The 17820-nt window shown below is 46.9% G+C and overlaps 1 protein-coding gene across 1 annotated transcript in view; it reads left to right on the forward strand.

Moving 5' to 3' along the window:
- The window catches only part of LOC140426764 (dedicator of cytokinesis protein 2-like), a 1003703-nt gene that overhangs the window by 250782 nt on the left and 735101 nt on the right, over positions 1-17820 (forward strand). Inside the window, exons 18-19 of the mRNA XM_072511919.1 lie at positions 11787-11970; positions 17719-17816. Coding sequence (XP_072368020.1) covers positions 11787-11970; positions 17719-17816 — 282 coding nt within the window. The remainder of the gene's footprint in view (positions 1-11786; positions 11971-17718; positions 17817-17820) is intronic.

A 17820-nucleotide genomic window follows, 5' to 3' on the forward strand; every position in this document is an offset into this window, starting at 1 on the left:
TTGGTCATGTCCTGTTCTCTGTGTCCTTTAGCTGTTTGTCTGTATATCATTATGTGTGTGTCTGCATATCATGACATCTCCCCTTTTTTTATGTTCGGATGACATATGTGAACATATTTACAAGAATAGGCCAATATTAACATATATACATGCAGTGGATGTGAACAAATGTACATGCGAAAACAGCTGTCTAATGCGAGAACACAGAACATAGCAGACAGAACAAATGTTCATAAGTCCAGTCTCTGGGGCTTGCGTCTGATCCTGGTCGACCGCCGGAGCGGTGGTGGTTGTGGGGACGACAGCACTTTGATGGGCGGGTTTGAAGCCTGACTGGTGGCCTTGTGAGTTGAGGTATCAGTGGTGGCAAAACAACAGAAGGAAATGGAGAAGAATGTGGTTGCGAGCAGGCAGCTTTGCGCAGTGCCCGTCTGTTTCGTCGCACAACAGAACCATCAGCCAGACGCACAACATACCAGCGGGGGACAGCCTGTCGAACAATGACAGCTGGAGCTGACCAGCCTCCACCAGGGACCTAGACCCGAACAGTGTCTGACGGGGATAACACGGGTAAATCGGTGGTATGAGCATCAGAGCCTGTTTTGCCGGTCTCGGAGTTGCTGCACCTTCTGCAGCACCGGGAGGTGATCCAGGTTGGGCATGTGTATGGCTGGAAGTGTCGATCGCAGGTCCCTGTTCATCAGGAGTTGAGCCGGCGAACTGCCAGTGGACCGTGGGGTCGCCCTGTACGCAAGCAGCGCAAGGTGAATGTCAGACGCAGAATCCGCGGCCTTGCAGATGAGTTGCTTCACTATGTGCACCCCTTTCTCAACTTTTCCGTTTCACTGTGGATAGTGTGGGCTGGAAGTGACGTGTTTGAACTGATACGACTGGGCAAACAGAGACCATTCATGGCTGCTAAAGTACGGGCCATTGTCACTCATGACAGTGAGTGGGATACCATGCCTGGAGAACATCTCCTTACAGGCCTTGATGACGGTCCGAGATGTGAGGTCTGAGAGCTTCACGACTTTAGGGTAATTGGAAAAGTAATCAATGATTAACACATAATCACGACCATTTGCATGAAAGAGGTCGATGCCAATCTTGGACCTCGGAGAGGTTTCGATTTCATGCTCCTTACTCTCCGCTGGCTGGAAGCGTTGACAGGTCGCACAGTTAAGGACCATGTTCGCGATGTCATGGCTGCTCCCGGGCCAGTCGACAGCTTATCTGGCTCTGCGTCTGCACTTTTCCACACCCAGGTGGCCCTCATGGATTTGACGGAGCACCAAGCTCTGGAGACTGTGTGGAATTACCATCCGGTCCAGTTTGAGGAGGATGCGCTGCAACCGAGGGGTCATGTCATTAAGGTTCTTGTGGATAATGTGGACCAGGGGCCTGTGATCCGTCTCGACTGTGAATGTTGGCAGGCCGTAGACTTAGTCATGAAACTTGAGAATGCCAGTGAGAAGGCCCAGGCATTCCTTCTCGATTTGTGCATACCTTTGTTCGGTGGGCGGCATTGCCCTTGATGCGTAGGCAACCGGTGCCCAGGATGAAGTGTCATCGCGTTGCAGCAGGACCGCACCGATGCCATCCTGGCTCGCATCTGTCGAGATTTTCGTTTCCCTGTCTGGGTCGAATAAAGCCAATACGGGTGCAGTGGTGAGCCTGGCTTTCAGCTCCAACCACTCTGCCTGATGGGCCGCCTTCCATTCGAAGCAGTGGACTTCTTCACTAGGTTTCGTAAGGCCGTGGTGTGTGAGGCCATGGGCGGGATTCTCCGACCCCCCGCCGGGTCGGAGAATCGCCGGGGATTGGCGTGAATCCCGCCTCCGCCGACCTCCGAATTCTCCCACCCCCCAAAACCTGGCGTGGCGTGAGTCGTGCCGCCCGCCTCGGAGAATTGAGGGGTCCGGCGCTACTCAACAGGCCCCGGGGCCAGCCGAAATCTCCGGCCCGCGATGGGCCAAAGTCCCGCCCGCCTGCAGCCAGTCCCGCCGGTGTAAATTGGAGTTGGTCCTTTACCGGCGGGACCTGGCGGCGCGGGCGGCCTCCGGGGTTATTGGGGGGTCGCGGGGGGGATCTGGCCCCGGGATGTGCCCCCACGGTGGTATGGCCTGCGGTCGGGGTACGCCGATCCCCGGCGGGCCTGTTCCGTGGGGGCACTCTATTCCTTCCGCACCGGAGGCCGTGGTCATCCGTCATTCCCGGTGCGGAAGTGACTCCATGTGCGCATGTGCGGGGATGACATCAGCAGACGCTGACGCTCCCACGCATTCGCAGACCCGTGCCAGCCGGCGGAGACCCTTCGGCCCTGGCTGGTGTGGTGCCAAGCCCCTTTCCCGACGGCCGGCGGGGCGCAAACCACTCTGGGGCGGGCCTGGTCCCTGAAGGTGCGGAGGATTCTGCACCTTTGGGGTGGCCCGACGCCGGAGTGTTTCACGCAACTCCGTGCCGCCGAGACCCCCCGCCCCGCCGGGTAGGGGAGAATTCCACCCCATGTATGGGATGAACTTGCCCAGAAAATTAACCATGTGCAAGAAGCGCAATGCCACCTTCTTGTCTTCCGGGACCTTCATGGCTGCAATGGCCTTGACTTTGTCTGTGTCGGTGCACACGACCTGCTGAGAGATCTGGTCTCCTCGGAACTTGAGTGTCGACATGCCAAAGCAACATTTGGCCCTGTTCAGCTTCAGGCCATTAGCGTGGACATGGCGGAATACCTGCTGGAGACGGAAAACATGCTCCTCAGGGCTCGTGGATCATATGATGACGTTATCCACGTACACACGAACCCATTCGATGCCCTCCATCATCTGCTCCATGATGCGATGAAATATCTCCGATGCCGAGACGATGCCGAACGGCATACGGTTATGGCAATACCTGACAAACGGTGTGTTGAAGGTGCAGAGCCTTCTGCTGGACTCATCCAGCTGGATTTGCCAGAATCCATGTGATGCATCTAACTTCTTGAAAAACCGTGCATGTCCCATCTCACTGGTGAGTAACTCCCGCTTCGGGATGGGGTAGTGTTCACGCATTATATTCTGGTTGAGATCCTTGGGATCAATGCAGATGCGCAGGTCTCCAGAGGGTTTTTTAACCACCACCATCGAGCTGACCCAAGCAGTCGATTCGGTTACCCTGGAAATGATCCCTGCTGCTGCAGCTCCTTGAGCTGTTCCTTCAGATGCTCCTTCAATGGAGCCGGGACCTGGCATGGTGCATGGAACACTGGCTTGGCATCCGGTCACAGTAGGATCTTGTACCGATATGGCAAAGTGCCCATCCTGTCAAACACATCTGGATACTGAACAAGAATGTCGTCAATGCCAGCTTGAAGATCCATGTTGGAGGATGTCGTTGAATAAACCTGCTGCACCATGTTTAGCTTTTTGCAGGCATGCGTGCCCAGTAGGGATGCCCTGTCCAGCTTGACAATTTCAAACCTTGGCCGTGCATGGGTACTCCAGTTGGAGGCGAGTAGATGGCAGGACCCCAGTGTCGTGATGGCATTACCGCTATAGTCCAGGAGCTGGCAGGCTGCTGGAAGGGGGGGGCTTCTTGATGCGTTTGAAGTCTGCCTGTGAGAGGAGGTTGCCATAAGCATCTGTGTCCAGCTTGAACTGGATGGATCAGTTGTTGACCTGCATCACCACATGCCATTTGTCCTCCGAATCCACAGCTAGGATGGACTGAATGCGAGATGAGTTAGGTGTGGCATGTTCACGTGTGGTAATGATGCCCACTCAGTAGTCGGACTCCAGGCACTCGTCCTCTGGATCCATTTTACTGCCAGGATCTGAATCCTGTAATCGTCTTTGCACATTCTGGACACGCTGTCGTCGGAATTGGGAGCGCTGGCCTCTGACTGGTGGTGCAGACCTGCACAAGGCTGCATAGTGTCCAGGCTTCCCACAGTTTAATCATTGCCTGCCTCTTGCAGGGCAGTGTCCCTTTAAGTGGGCGTTGCCACAGTTCAGGCACGTCATGACGTCGGCGTCGTGACGCAGTATACGTCGTCACACATGCGCAGTGCGGTCGGCAGACGCCTGCACCTGCGCAGTGTGGCTGTCGGCCGCTTCGTTGTCCCGTTCGCATCGCGCATGCGTGGGGCTCCGGGAAAAACGCGAGATGGCCGCTGTCTTCAATGCTGAGGCGCAGCATCCGGGAGATGGCCTGCACACTCACTGCCGATTTGTATTGGGCATACCGATTGTTTGTGTGCTCATGCACTGTACATATTTCAATCGCGACTGGCAGGGTCATATGCTTGATTTTTAAGAGCTGCTCTATTAGAGGATCAGAGTGAACTCCAAACACGATTTTGTCTCTGATCATGGAGTCAGCAATATCACCAAAGTTGCAGGACAGCGCTAGCAGGCGGAGGCTAGTTAAGAAGGCATTGAAAGATTCATCTTTACCTTGAAGACGTTGTTTGAATATGTAGCGCTTGAAGATTTCATTGGTGTCCACTTCACAGTGACTATCGAACTTGTCCAGGATGGTCTGAAACTTTGTCTTATCCTGGCCTTCGGTGAAGTTAAACGAGTAGAAGAGTTCAATGGCTTGATCACCTGCTGTTGATAGGAGAAGCACGATCTTACTTGCATCAGGCGCACCCTCGAGGTCTGATGCTTCGATGTACAGCAGAAACTTTTGCTTGAATATCCGCCAGTTAACACTGAGATTGCTGGTGGTCCTGAGTTAGTGAGGAGCCTGAATCATCTCCATGGTGCCGGGATACATTTGCTGGTCGTCACGGAACGGACTGAGGTAAGCCACCTTAAATTAGTAGTCTCCTGGTATCATGTCGTGTAAGGTACATTGGTCTAACACTGTCTGCAACTGGATGCAGCTTAGATCAGAAAGATACTCCAGACCTTGAAATTAGTTCAATCAGATTTATTGAACTAATAGCACAGTTAGCACAGTTCTCTGTGAGTTCGACTCTCTGCTAACTTACGTGTGGTTACTCTGTCTGACTGAACCAGACTAGCTCTTAGCCACGTGGTGAAGGTGTGAGATTGTAACAACACCCTCGACTGACTCTCTAGATGGTCATCACTGGAAAGAGGCAGAGTGTGAGTGCCTCGTGTCTTTTATAGTCAGATCCCACCCCTGAGTGTCCTGCCTGCTTATTGGTCATGTTCTGTTCTCTGTGTCCATTAGCTGCTTGTCTGTATATCATTATGTGTGTGTCTGCATATCATGACAAAACCTACAGCTATTTCCTCTCTGGCTTCTTTTAACAGCCTGGGGTACATTTCAGCCGACCCTGGTGAGTTATCCCCTTTCAAGAATGTTAATCCCATTAATAGTTTCTCTCTCTCTCTGTTGATTACATTAAGAAGTTGTATTGTTTTGGCGAAAATTTCTGCTCAACAAAGTGAAAGATGTTAATAATGGTAATGGAATTTTAATTAGTTCTTGTATCCAGCATCAGCATCAAGCACTCCCAGGTTGTGCAGAACCCAAATCATCACAGTGTAAAACTCCCTCTACTCTGTCCCGGAAATGCACCTCAGCCGCAACCTTGAAAGGATCTTCCATGTTGCAATATCTACCATTCTCCACAAGCACCATTTGTCTTTGTTAAGTAAATGACCACTTTTCGTTCCAAATGAGGAGCATGAAACTATAGTCCAAAGATGCGCAGGTTAGGTGAATTGACCATGCTAAATTGCCCCTTAGTATCCATGGATGTTCCGGTTAGGTGAAGGGGTTATTGGAATAGGGTGGGGAAGTGGGCTTGGTTCGAGTGCTCTGTCAGAGGATTGGTGGAGACTGGATGGGCTGAATGGCCACCTCCTGCACTGTCGGAATTCTATGATTCTATGCAGGAATACAGTTGAAAGACGGTCAAAGTTTTTGCCGCTTCCAGCCGGCAGAATCTTCCAGTCCCACCGATGGTGGCCCTCACAGCACATTCCCCGGTGGTGGAAGGTGCAAGGCATGCAAATCCCCTCAGACATCGTCAGGACTAGAAGACGCTGCCACCTACCAGTGGGGGGTGGGAGTGCTGAAAAATATGGCACATGGAGGGGCTAGACCTACAATGACGGCACAGCCTCAGTGGTGTTAAGTAGGGGATTCCAAGATACTGACCCAGCAATGAACAAGGATTGGTGATAACTGCCCAAGTCAAACTCACCACCACCTCCAAAGGCATCTTCAATGACAGATTTCACCTTCAATTTCATTTCTATCCTGATGTGTCACTCACACTTCTACTCAAAGGAATTTTCCCAACCATCAGCCTGTTTCCAACACTTTTTAGTCCATATTCATTTCACCTACTGTCATGGCTTACCTTGGGCTAATGCTCAGGATTTAGTCATTTTTTTATTTTGCTCCCAGGATGTGGGCATCAAGCGAAAGGTTATTTCCCACGCCTAAGTGCTTAAACACCCTATCGCACTTAGAGTCGTTGAGCAACATATTGACGTGAGCGATCAAATGGCCATTAGTAGGGTAATGGGATATCAATGTAAATAGAAATAGAGAACAAGAGTTATTAGCAGTGATTATATGTTAGCTCTTCTGGTGAGAGCAGTACTGGTAAGGCAATGTTTATTACCTGTGCTTAGTTGCTTTGGGAGCATTAAGAATCAACAACAGAATGTGGAATTTCAGTCACACATAGACTGAGCTGCATCGAGTGTGTCAGGGTTTATTCTCTGAAGGGCATTATTGACTCAATTTAGCCTTCATGATACTTCAGGAGTTTGCATAGTAACATTTTTATGTTAGCTCATTAATTACCATAATTGAAAAACAAAAACAATGGTTTCTCAACTTGTCATAGTGGGTTTTGAACTCAAGACTTTTGTGTTGCAAGCCCAATATTATAATCACTATGGTGCATTTCATTTCTATTTGAAGATTTCCTCCCTCAGCCACCTTCCTTCTAATGCAGCCCATCACCTCTCAACATTATTGCTGCTTTCGTCCCCTTTCATAATTTGTTCAGTTTGACTCTATTTAGAATCTCAGGTGCTCCTTTGAACGTGAGTTTGCTAAAAAGATGCTCCTTATTATACGCATTTCGACATGACAGTTTGTGATGTTAGCAAGCAAAACCTTAATCTTTTCAATAGAGCATTTCCTAGCTTCCTTTTCAGTAGCAGCATTCACCTGATTAAGATAAATGGGTTAAAATTATAAGTGGGGTGGCAGGTCAATGCACTACGTCTGTGTTTTGCGGTTGCCTGCCAACACCTTCAACAGTTTATAAGAGATAAAAGCAAATTACTACGGATGCTGGAATCTGAAACAAAAACAGAAAATGCTGGATCATCTCAGCAGGTCTGACAGCATCTGTGGTTAGAGAACAGAGCTAACAATTCGAGTCTGGATGACTCTTTGTCAAAGATGAAGGGAACTGGAAAAAGGATCAGATTATACTGCTGTAGGTGGGACGGGGGAGGCATAGAGCCGTGGGGCTGGATAGAGGGCCAGTGATAGGTGGAGATTGACAAAGATTTCATGGACAAAAAGACAAAGGGGTTTATAATGGCTGTAAATGTTTACCGTTTTGCCTAACACCTTCAGTCCATCCGCAAGCAGGACCCAGAACTTCCTGTCACTTGCCATTTCAACTCATCATCCTGCTCTCATGTCCACATGTCTGTCCTTGGCCTGCTGCAATGTTCCAGTGAAGCTCATCGCAAACTGGAGGAACAGCACTTCATCTCCTGATTAGGCTCATTACAGATTTCCAGACTTAAACATTGAGTTGAACAAGTTCGGACTGTGAACTCTTTCCTCCACCCTCACTCCAATTTTATTTCTATCAATTTATTTTTGTTTCTTCCATCGATCCATTTTCCCCTCCTGGCTGTCTCCCTTTCCCCATCCCACCCCACTAGGCCCATCTGCTCCCTGTTCTAAGTTGTCCATTGACACACTACAATTCACACATTCTGATCTCTGAATGTGCCACCAGCAACACAATTCTTAGTTTATATATGAGTTCTGTTTGCAAAAGGAAGGCTGATCTCTCTGCACGAGCTGAACTCTGGAGTATAAAAACATGTCTGCTTGTGATTCTGCCATCAGATAAGGTTTTTTTTTAATTTTAAAAATCTGTAGGCACAATTTACTCCCTGTAAGACAGAAACTTCAGAGTTTCAATTGTTACCTTTCTGGGTAAAAGAGGTTGGGTGCAATTTTCCAGCTGTGCCCGCCAGGTGACCGGAAATTCCCATCCGAGGTCATTAGACCCTTACATGGTCCCGTCCCACCCGTGGCGATCTTGCGGCGGGCGGGATGGAAGAATCCAGCCCGTTGAGTTGCATTAATGTAATGTAAATCTAAACAAGACTAATCTAACCAGCTATGCTGAGTTTAAATGGCAACCACTTCAAAAATGGAGCAATTTCTTAAAACTCAAGGGAGGTTGAAGGGCAGCTGCAGTTTTCCTGAGGATAACAGTAAATAGCGGTGATTTTCAATCTGCAGTGTATCCCTAACCCACCACAAATTGCTGGAAAAGTAACAACTTCACGTACATTAAGCTGGGCAGGCTCGGTGGCACAGTTGTTAGCACTGCTGCCTCGCAGCGGCAGGGACCCGGGTTTAATTCTGGCTTTGGGCGACTGTCTTGTGTGGAGTTTGCACTTTCTCCCTGTGTCTGCGTGGATTTCCTCCCACATGTGCAGGTTAGGTGGATTGGCCAAACTAAAAGAAATTGTCCCTTAGTGTCCAGGGATGTGCAGTTTAGGTGGGGTTACGGGAATGTGGTGGGGGTGTGGGCCAAGGAAAAGAGCTCTTTCAGAGGGTCGGTGCAGACTCGGTGATCTGTATGGCCTCCTTCTGAACTGTAGGTGTTCTGATTCACCGGTATTTGTGGAAGGGATTAAAGAGTCTTTTTTGTTGTTGTTGTTTCAATAACGTGATTGTAGAACATTATAGGTAATCCGATTGTTGGAATCAAAATGCTTTGCCTCATTTTGTGTGGGGAGAAAAATAAATCCTATCATACCATGTCCTGACTCATGAACTTGCTCTGTCATAGCTCTTCTGAAGAAAGACTTCACTAACAAATTATCCTTCCATTGCAATCTCTCTCGCTGCTACACTGAAAGGCTCAGACTACTTAATGAGTCTTCTTCTGACAACATCAGCAAATGGATGGTTAGATGTTTACCTTCATCATTCACAATTAGACTGACTTCCCACAATCATCAGACCGTTGGCCTTTTCCTTAGGGTTAGCATTTTTACATTGCTTGAAGTGGGAGTTTCAGGGGTTGCTCTTGCTACTGTTAACACAACTATTGACGCCCTACCCCCCCCCCCCCCCCCCCCCCCCCCAATCCCATCATGAAAAATTCTAATCCTGCTTGCAGGTTTTGACACTGCCCACCTTGATTTAGATTTAAAGAGCATGGATCATGTTCACAAGTGGGAACATAGAAAAGGTGGTTCTACAATAGAAATGGCTCATTTTCTAGGTAACTCTTGGAACCTCTGCCATGTCGGGGGTATTAGCAAGTGTACAATTAGCATCAGAGCACAATGAAACTTGCAGTACATGCTGCAAATTTCAAATATTATTCATGGGATCACTGGTTTGACGGATAATAAAGTTCATTAATAAAGATGGTGTTTTGTACATAAAGTGCAGGTTGAATGATCTCCCTCTGCAGTGTTGAAAAGTACCAGGAGCTATCTAAAGAATAATTCCTTGGAAATAGATTTACAATGACACTGCCCAACGTTAACAAGACAACAGACAGTGGCTGATAACTTTTTATTGGTTCGATAACTGGAATTGCTGACTTTACTTCTCTTCATCAGCTGTGGTGCAGTTTGCCCTTTCCAAAGGTGATAGGAAGTTTTTAGTTTGACAAGGCGTGTCAATTTTGCCTGTTGTATTTAGAATAATTCTGTCTGCATCCTCTAAGTCGAGAGGCAATGCTGACGTCATATAAAACCTAAGCAAGATCCATGTTCGAGTATTGTTCATAGAATTTTTGTTCATAGAATTTACAATGCAGAAGGAGGCCATTCGGTCCATCGAGTCTGCACCAGCTCTTGGAAAGAGCACCCTACCCAACCACACACCTCCACCGTATCCCCATAACCCAGTAACCCCACCCAACACTAAGGGCAATTTTTGGACACTAAGGGCAATTTAGCATGGCCAATCCACCTAACTTGCACATCTTTGGACTGTGGGAAAAAACCGGAGCACCCGGAGGAAACCCACGCACACAAGGGGAGAACTTGCAGTCTCCACACAGACAGTGACCCAAGCTGGGAATCGAACCTGGGACCCTGGAGCTGTGAAGCAATTGTGCTAATCACTATGCTACCGTGCTGCCCTATTGTGTGTCGAATTAGGCGCCAAACGTTGTTGATGTTTTAGAGTCCGTTAGGATGCTGCCGATTATGATTTAAAGGTGAAGAAAGACTTGAAAAAGTGGTGCTTTTAAAATTAGAACAAGACAGATTACAAGGTGATGTGACAGAATTGTTGAAAATTATGAAAGGCTGGGGCAGATTCCAATAGTCAAGGGGTCGAGAGTGAGGGACCACAGACACAAGATTAAATGTATATGATTTAGAACTGAGAGTAGTGAAAACCTCTTCACAGACACGTTTGAGAAGCTGTGGAATTCACTTTCAGCGTGGAGGCTAAAGCTATGCCCGGGATTATCCGGCCCTGTCGTGCCAAGACCCACTGCAGGAGATTCAACGGCCCAGGCAAAAGTCCAATGATTTTTTGCGGGACAGGAGAATCCTGGTTGCAGGAAAATCTCTCCCTTTGTCAACTGATTGGCCAGTTTTGTGTATTTTGGGGTAACAGAAAAAAAACATTTCCAGTCAACTGAAACGCTCGCTCTGTTTTCTTTCACTGTCCACAGATGCTGGCAGATTGGCTGCTGATCCCCAGCATATTCAATTTTTATTTTGGACTTCCAGTATCCACAGTATTTTGCATTCAGATGAAAAATGCATTGAACTGGTTCTTGAATATGATTGAGGAAGACATTTTTGGGGTTTAATATAGGAAAGAGGAGCAGGATCAGGCCTAACCTAATTGGTGACCAATAAATCTTTTACTTTATTTGGAGCTCTGATTGGCCCTTTAAATTTGAAAAGGGGACAACTTCTCCTCCTCTTGTTAAAGTGGTTACTTTGGTTGGGATGCTACATCTCTACAGAAGCCTCCTGACTACCTATTTCCTGAGACCAGCTTTAGGGCTCTGGAACCAGTTCCCTTTGGTACGGTCAACTAATTTAGCTCAGTGCAAGGATTTAATTTTGAAATATTTGTCGTGGTCTGTACCTGCTGAATATAACACCCAAAACAAGTGGTGTGTCATAATATACACCAGTATATCATGGTGCAGACACACACTGATGGACACACAGTGGGACCAATCAACATCCAAAGCACCGCAGCCAATCACCAGTGAGAGCACACGCACTATAAAGACAGGGGACATCAGAGTTCCCGCTCATTCGAGTAGCAGCTAGCTAGGAGCACAGAGCTCACAGCCTGCAACACAGACATTCACCATGTGCTGAGTGCATCAACTGATTAGGACAAGGCGAAAGTCTTTAGTTAAAGCTAGTATCGTATTTACCCACAGTTCAAATATGTTTAAATAGTTAACCTTTTAATAAAATAGTGTTGCACTACTTCAAGTGTTGGTGACCTGTATGTGATCCAGAACACCCAACACATCATGGTGCATTTACTGTCCCGAACCATCTGTTTTCAAGGAACTGTCACTTTTTTTTTCTTATGTCACCTTCTTACAGGGCGATAGCAAGAAGATGGAAGAAGCCAATATATACGCGAAACTGCCTTCCACACGCCAGGCCGACTTCAAAGGTTCCACTCTCAGCCGCAGCAACACTACTTTAGGCGGAGGCCTTGCTAGCAGTTCCAGAGATTCCTTCACCATCGCAACCCTTGTGTGCTCAACAAAACTCACACAGAACGGTATGAAGATACCAGCGTTTCTTCTTAGTTTAAACTGTACAGTCACCACAGTTGGTGACTTAGATGTGAGGTGTACTACAAAAGATTCGTGAAAGAAAAGTGGTAGCAAGGTTTTGGCTAGTTTACCATATTTACCTCATTACACAGATATCCATAGAACCACACAAACAATCCAGGAGACAAAGTCCTTGAACTTCAATAGTGCCTTCTATAGCTTCAGGATGTTCCAAAGAGTACTGAATTTAATTAAGTCCTTTGTGATGTGTGGTTGATGTTGTAATTCAATGAATTCAAACTCAACCTGATTTTCTCTCGCTGTTAAGTATTCACCAGTTTTCTTATCTGCCTGATTCATCTCAGAACAATGCAAAGATGACACAAGGTCCAAATCTACAACATATTTATTTACAGTGCCCACAAATATTTCATAGAGACATAGAAAATAGGAGCAGGAGGAGGCCATTCGGGCCTTCGAGCCTGCTCTGCCAGTCATTATGATCATGACTGATCATCCAACTCAGTAGCCTGTTCCCGCTTTCCCCCAAAATCCTTTGATCCCCTTCGCCCCAAGAGCTATTATCTAACTCCGTCTTTAAAACATACTGGGCGGGATTCTCCATCGGCGGGATCCTGTGATTCGCCAGCAGTGCACTCATGCCCATGGATTTCCCGTCGGCACGGGTGTGCCCACAATGGGAAACCCCATTGGCCGGCTGCTGGGATGGAGGGTCCCGCTTCCCGTGGGGGCGGGCTGCACCGGAAAATCCACCCACAATGTATTGGCCTTAACTGTATTCTGTGGTAACTAATTCCACAGGCTCACCACTCTCTGGGTGAAGACATTTTTCCTCAGCTCAGTCCTAAATGGATTACCCCATGTCCTTAGACTATGGCCCGTGGTTCTGGACTCCCCTGCCATTGGAAATATTGTTCCTGCGTCTACCCTGACTGGTCCTGTTAGAATTATAAAGGTTTCTATGAGATCCCACCTCATTCTTCTAAATTCCAGTGAATATAATCCTAACCTGTCCTCATACGTCAGTCCTGCCATCCCTGGAATCAGTCTGGTAAATCTTCGCTCCCTCCGTAGCAAGAACACCCACCTGCAGATAAAGAGGCCAAACCTGCACACAATATTCCAGGTGTGGCCTCACCAAGGCCCCGTATAATTGCAGCAAGCCATCCCTGCTCCTGTATTTGAATCCTCTCACTATGAAAGCCAACATACCATTTGCCTTCTTTTCTGCCTGCTGCACCTACATGCTTACTTTCAGTGACTGGTGTACAAGGACACCCAGGTCTTGTGGCACATTCCCCTCTCTCAATCCATAGCCATTCAGATAATAATCTTCCTTCCTGTTTTTGCGACCAAATTGGACAACCTCACATTTATCCACATTATACCTCATCTGCCACGCAATTGCCCACTCATTCAACTTGCCCATATCATTCTGGAGCATCTCTGCATCCTCCTCACAGCTCGCCCTGCTTTGTGTCATCTGCAACATTGGAGATAATACATTTTGTTCCCTCATCTAAATCATTAATATATATTGTGAATAGCTGGAGTCCTCGCACTAATTCCTGTGGTACCCCACTAGTCACTGCCTTCCAGTTGGAAAAGGACCTATTTATTCCTATTCTTTTTTTCCCTCTATGCCAAGCAGTTTCTTACCCATCTCAGTACACTAACCCCAATCCCATACGCTAATCTCTTATGTTGGACTTTGTCAAAAGCCTTCTGAAAGTCCAAATAAACCACATCTACTGGCTCCCCCTCGTCACCTTTACTAGTTACATCTTCAAGAGTTCCAGTAGATTTGTTGAGCGTGATTTTCCTTCTGTAAATCCATGCTGACTCTGTCTGTTCCTGGTTCCAAGTGCTCTGCTATTTAACCTTTTAGAATGGACTCGAGCATTTTCCTCACTATTGATATTGGACTAAAATCGCCTGTTTTCTCTCTGCATCCTTTTTTAAATAGTGGGGTTATATAAGCTACCCTCCAATCTGGAGGAACTGTTCTAGAGTCTAGAATCATAGAGGATGACCACCAATGCACTTACTAGAGCCACTTCCTTCAGCACCCTGGTATGTAGATTATCAGGTCTTGGGGATTTATCGCCCATCAACCCCATCAATTTCCCAAACACAATTTACCGACTAATATTTATTTCCTTCAGTTCCTCCCTCTCACCAAACCATGCTTTCTCCAACATTTCTGGTACGTCCTCCTTTGTGAAGACAGAATCAAAGTATGTATTTAGCTGGTCAGCCATTTCTTTGTTCCCCATCATAATACCCTGTTTCTGACTGTAAGGGACCTATATTTGTCTTCACCAATCTTTTTATCTTCACATACCGATAGAAGCTTTTACAGTCAGTTTTGATGTTCCCTGCAAACTTACTATCGTACTCTATTTTCTTCTTTTTGATCAATCCCTTTGTTCTCCTTTGCTGAATTCTAAACTGCTCCAAATCCTCAGGTCTGCTGTTTTTTTCTGGCCAATGTGTATGCCTCTTCCTTGGATCTAATATTATCTCTAATTTCTCTTGTAAGCCACGGTTTGGCCACCTTTCCCTTTATTTTTGTGCCAGACAAGAATGAACAATTGCTACAGTTCACCCATGCACTCTTTAAATGTTTGCCATTGCCTATCCACCATCATCCTTTTAAATAACGTTCCCCAATCCATCATAGCCAACTCGCGCCTCATACCATCATAGTTTCTTTGATTTAGATTTAGGACTCTAGTCACAGAATCAGCTATGTCACTCTCCACCTTGATGAAGAATTCTACAATCCCCAGAGGGCCTTGCACAACTAGATTGCCAATTATTCCTTTCACATTACACAATACCCAATCTGAGATGACCTGTTCTCAAGTTGGTTCCTCAATGTACTGGTCCAGAAAAACATCTCGTATACACTCCACAAATTCCTCCTCTAGGGTATTGTTACTAATTTGACTTGCTCAATCTATAAATCTATTAAATTCATCCTTAATTACAGATAATCCTTTATCACATGCATCTCTAATTCCATGTTTAATTCCATTCCCAACATCATCACTATAGTTTGAGGGTCCATATGCAACCCCCACTAATGTTTCTGCCCCTTTGTGTTTTCCTGCTCCACATATAGATTCCACATCGTGAGAGCTCATATCCTTCCTCACTATTGGGTTAATTTCCTCTTTAACCAGAAATGCAACCCCACCGCCGTTTTGTTTTTGCCTGTCCTTCCTAAATACTGAATACCCTTGGACGATCAATTCCCATCCCGAATCACCCTGCAGCCATATCTCTGTTATCCCGACTGTATCATACCTGTTTACACCTATTTGCATGATTAATTCATCCACTTTATCGTGAATGCTCCATACATTAAGACATAAAGCCTTAAGGCGTGTCTTTTGAACATTACTTGTCCCATTTTTCACTGTGGCCCTGTTAGATCCTGGCCCTTGATTTCTCTGCCTATCACTTTTCTCATTCCCCTTTCCATCTTATTACCCTGTTCACGTTTCCCTCTCCTCTGACTCCTTGCAGAGTTTCCTAGCCCCCTGACATTTTACTTTCAAGCCCCCCCCAACTACTCCAGCAAATACTCCCCTGAGAACATCAGACCCACACAGAACAGGATTTCAACACACTCATGGGGTGGGATTTTCCAGCCCTGCCAGTGGCAGACAACATCACGGTCATTCTCTGAAATCCCGGCCAAGTGTTGAAGCCGGCGTAAACACCGGAGTGGTGTACGCCGGCATCAACGGCCCTCCTGGCCCAGCAATTCACCGGTCTTCAGGGGGCTAGCACGGCACCTGAGTGCTGCGCGCTGCTCCGGCGCCTAACGGTGGCCATGCACGGCCGGAGCGGGTCCGCGCATGCGCATGGTTGCCGTTTCCATGCTGGCGCATGCAATTGGTTGACGTCTCTGCTCCGGCGGGGAGCAACATGTCGGGGACCTTACAGTGGGCCGCGCGGAATCCTTCCAGATCGTGGCCCTGTACCCTGTGGAGGCCCCTCCCAGAGTCAGATCCCCCCACCCCCCACCAGGACGTCCACCGCGGGCACGGGTCTGACCTCCCATTGGAACCACGCCGGCGGGACACGGCGGCAGTTCGGCCGGTCGCCCGTGGGGGCCTATTTCAGCGGCCCCCGATGTCGCCGCAGTCACCGCGCGGGCACGATTGGCGACAATTCTCCGGTTGCCGGAGAATCGCGGCCTGGTGCCGGAGCGGCTTGGCGGGAATTTCCCACATCCCCGGCGATTCTCCGACTCGGCGTGGGCTCGGAGAATCCCGCCCTAGGTCTTTCTCTAGAAGATTCTTTTTTTGGCTCTCGAGCCCCATCCTCAGGCTTAAACCATCAAGTACAGTGACATAGATGCGAACAAATGAGCATATTAAACACAGATCAATCAAACCATTGAACATTACACTCACATTTCTTCTCCTGATTTCCTTTTACTTGTCAGGAAAATTGGGAAAGAGTTATTCTTGCTCTTGCCTAGATGAGTCTTAAACGAGAACTCAGTCCCACAAAGACCTATTAAGACCAGCAACTTGACCATTTGGAAACTACATAGACCCTCCTTTTCCTCCCCAAGATCTCATAATATAATGCAGTCCATGGAGCCAAAAAGCTTGGACAACATATTTTTTGTTTTGAATTAAAGCATCTTAAACAAGGAAGATAATTGACCAGTATTTGGCCCTGCCACATACTGAGCACAGCGGAGAGTGACAACCAGATGGTGGCATAAACAATTGGTTTTCAATCATGTAGAAACCACTTGAAGAGCATTCTTGACACTTCTGTGAAGAGTTGGATGGAGTCTTCCAATTTCCTCTTCCAGGGTCAGTCTGAACTGTTGTTCAGGATCATTCTCGGCTTTGAGACTGAACGGCCACACGGCCATTAGTTTGTGCATTGATGTATCTGGCACAGGCATATGGCATTTTAACATCGATACAATGCCACTTACATTTGCATCACTATTTCTGCCAATTCTTTGTGCAATACTGAAATATCAAAAATAAAGAAATTCTGCATCAAAAAATCAAATGCACAACACTCATTGGCATCACTCTTATCTTTGGTTAGAAAATCATGAGTTCAAATTCCACTCCAGGACTTGAGCAGCTAATCTTTCTTGAGTTTCGGTGCACCACTGAAGGAGCCCAATATAGGTGGGGTAACAATACTTTAGTTGAGATGTCACACTGAAGTTTCGTCTATCTGTTCAGGTGGCTGTAAAGGATGCCATGGCAACATTTGAAAAAGAACAGAGAGTTCTCATAGTATCCTGGCCATTTACTCGGGCCTTTGTCAAATCAACTACAGCAGAAAATGGATATTGTTTACATTGCTATTGATTGGTTGCTATAGTTATCTGTGTCGAAATTCACGGCATTCAAAAACAATCCTTGATATGAAATTCTTTATCATGCTGTGATAATGTACAATATAAATTGACTTTATTTTTTTGAAGATTGTGCATACATGGTAATAAAAGTCTTTTGACCCCTCACTTATCAACTGTATAAGAAAATATTCAGTGAAGGGAGTTAAAGTGGGAAATGTTGGAAACATTAGAGCATGAAATGTTAACTGTTTATCTCTCTCTACATGCTGCCTGATCTGCAATTGTTTCTGATTTCACAGCAACTGCAGCATTTTGCTATGAGCTTCAGTTAAACCATGGTGATTGGCACAGATAATCATTGAGGCTTTCTTTTTGACAGTGGGTTTGCTTGGCCTTTTGAAGTGGCGAACCAAACCTGAGCTCTTGCAAGAAAACTTAGTGAAACTGAAGATTGTGGATGGAGAAGAGGTGGTTAAGGTAT

Source organism: Scyliorhinus torazame, chromosome 7 (assembly GCF_047496885.1).
Source record: "Scyliorhinus torazame isolate Kashiwa2021f chromosome 7, sScyTor2.1, whole genome shotgun sequence".
In the NCBI taxonomy this organism is placed as follows: Eukaryota; Metazoa; Chordata; class Chondrichthyes; order Carcharhiniformes; family Scyliorhinidae; genus Scyliorhinus; species Scyliorhinus torazame.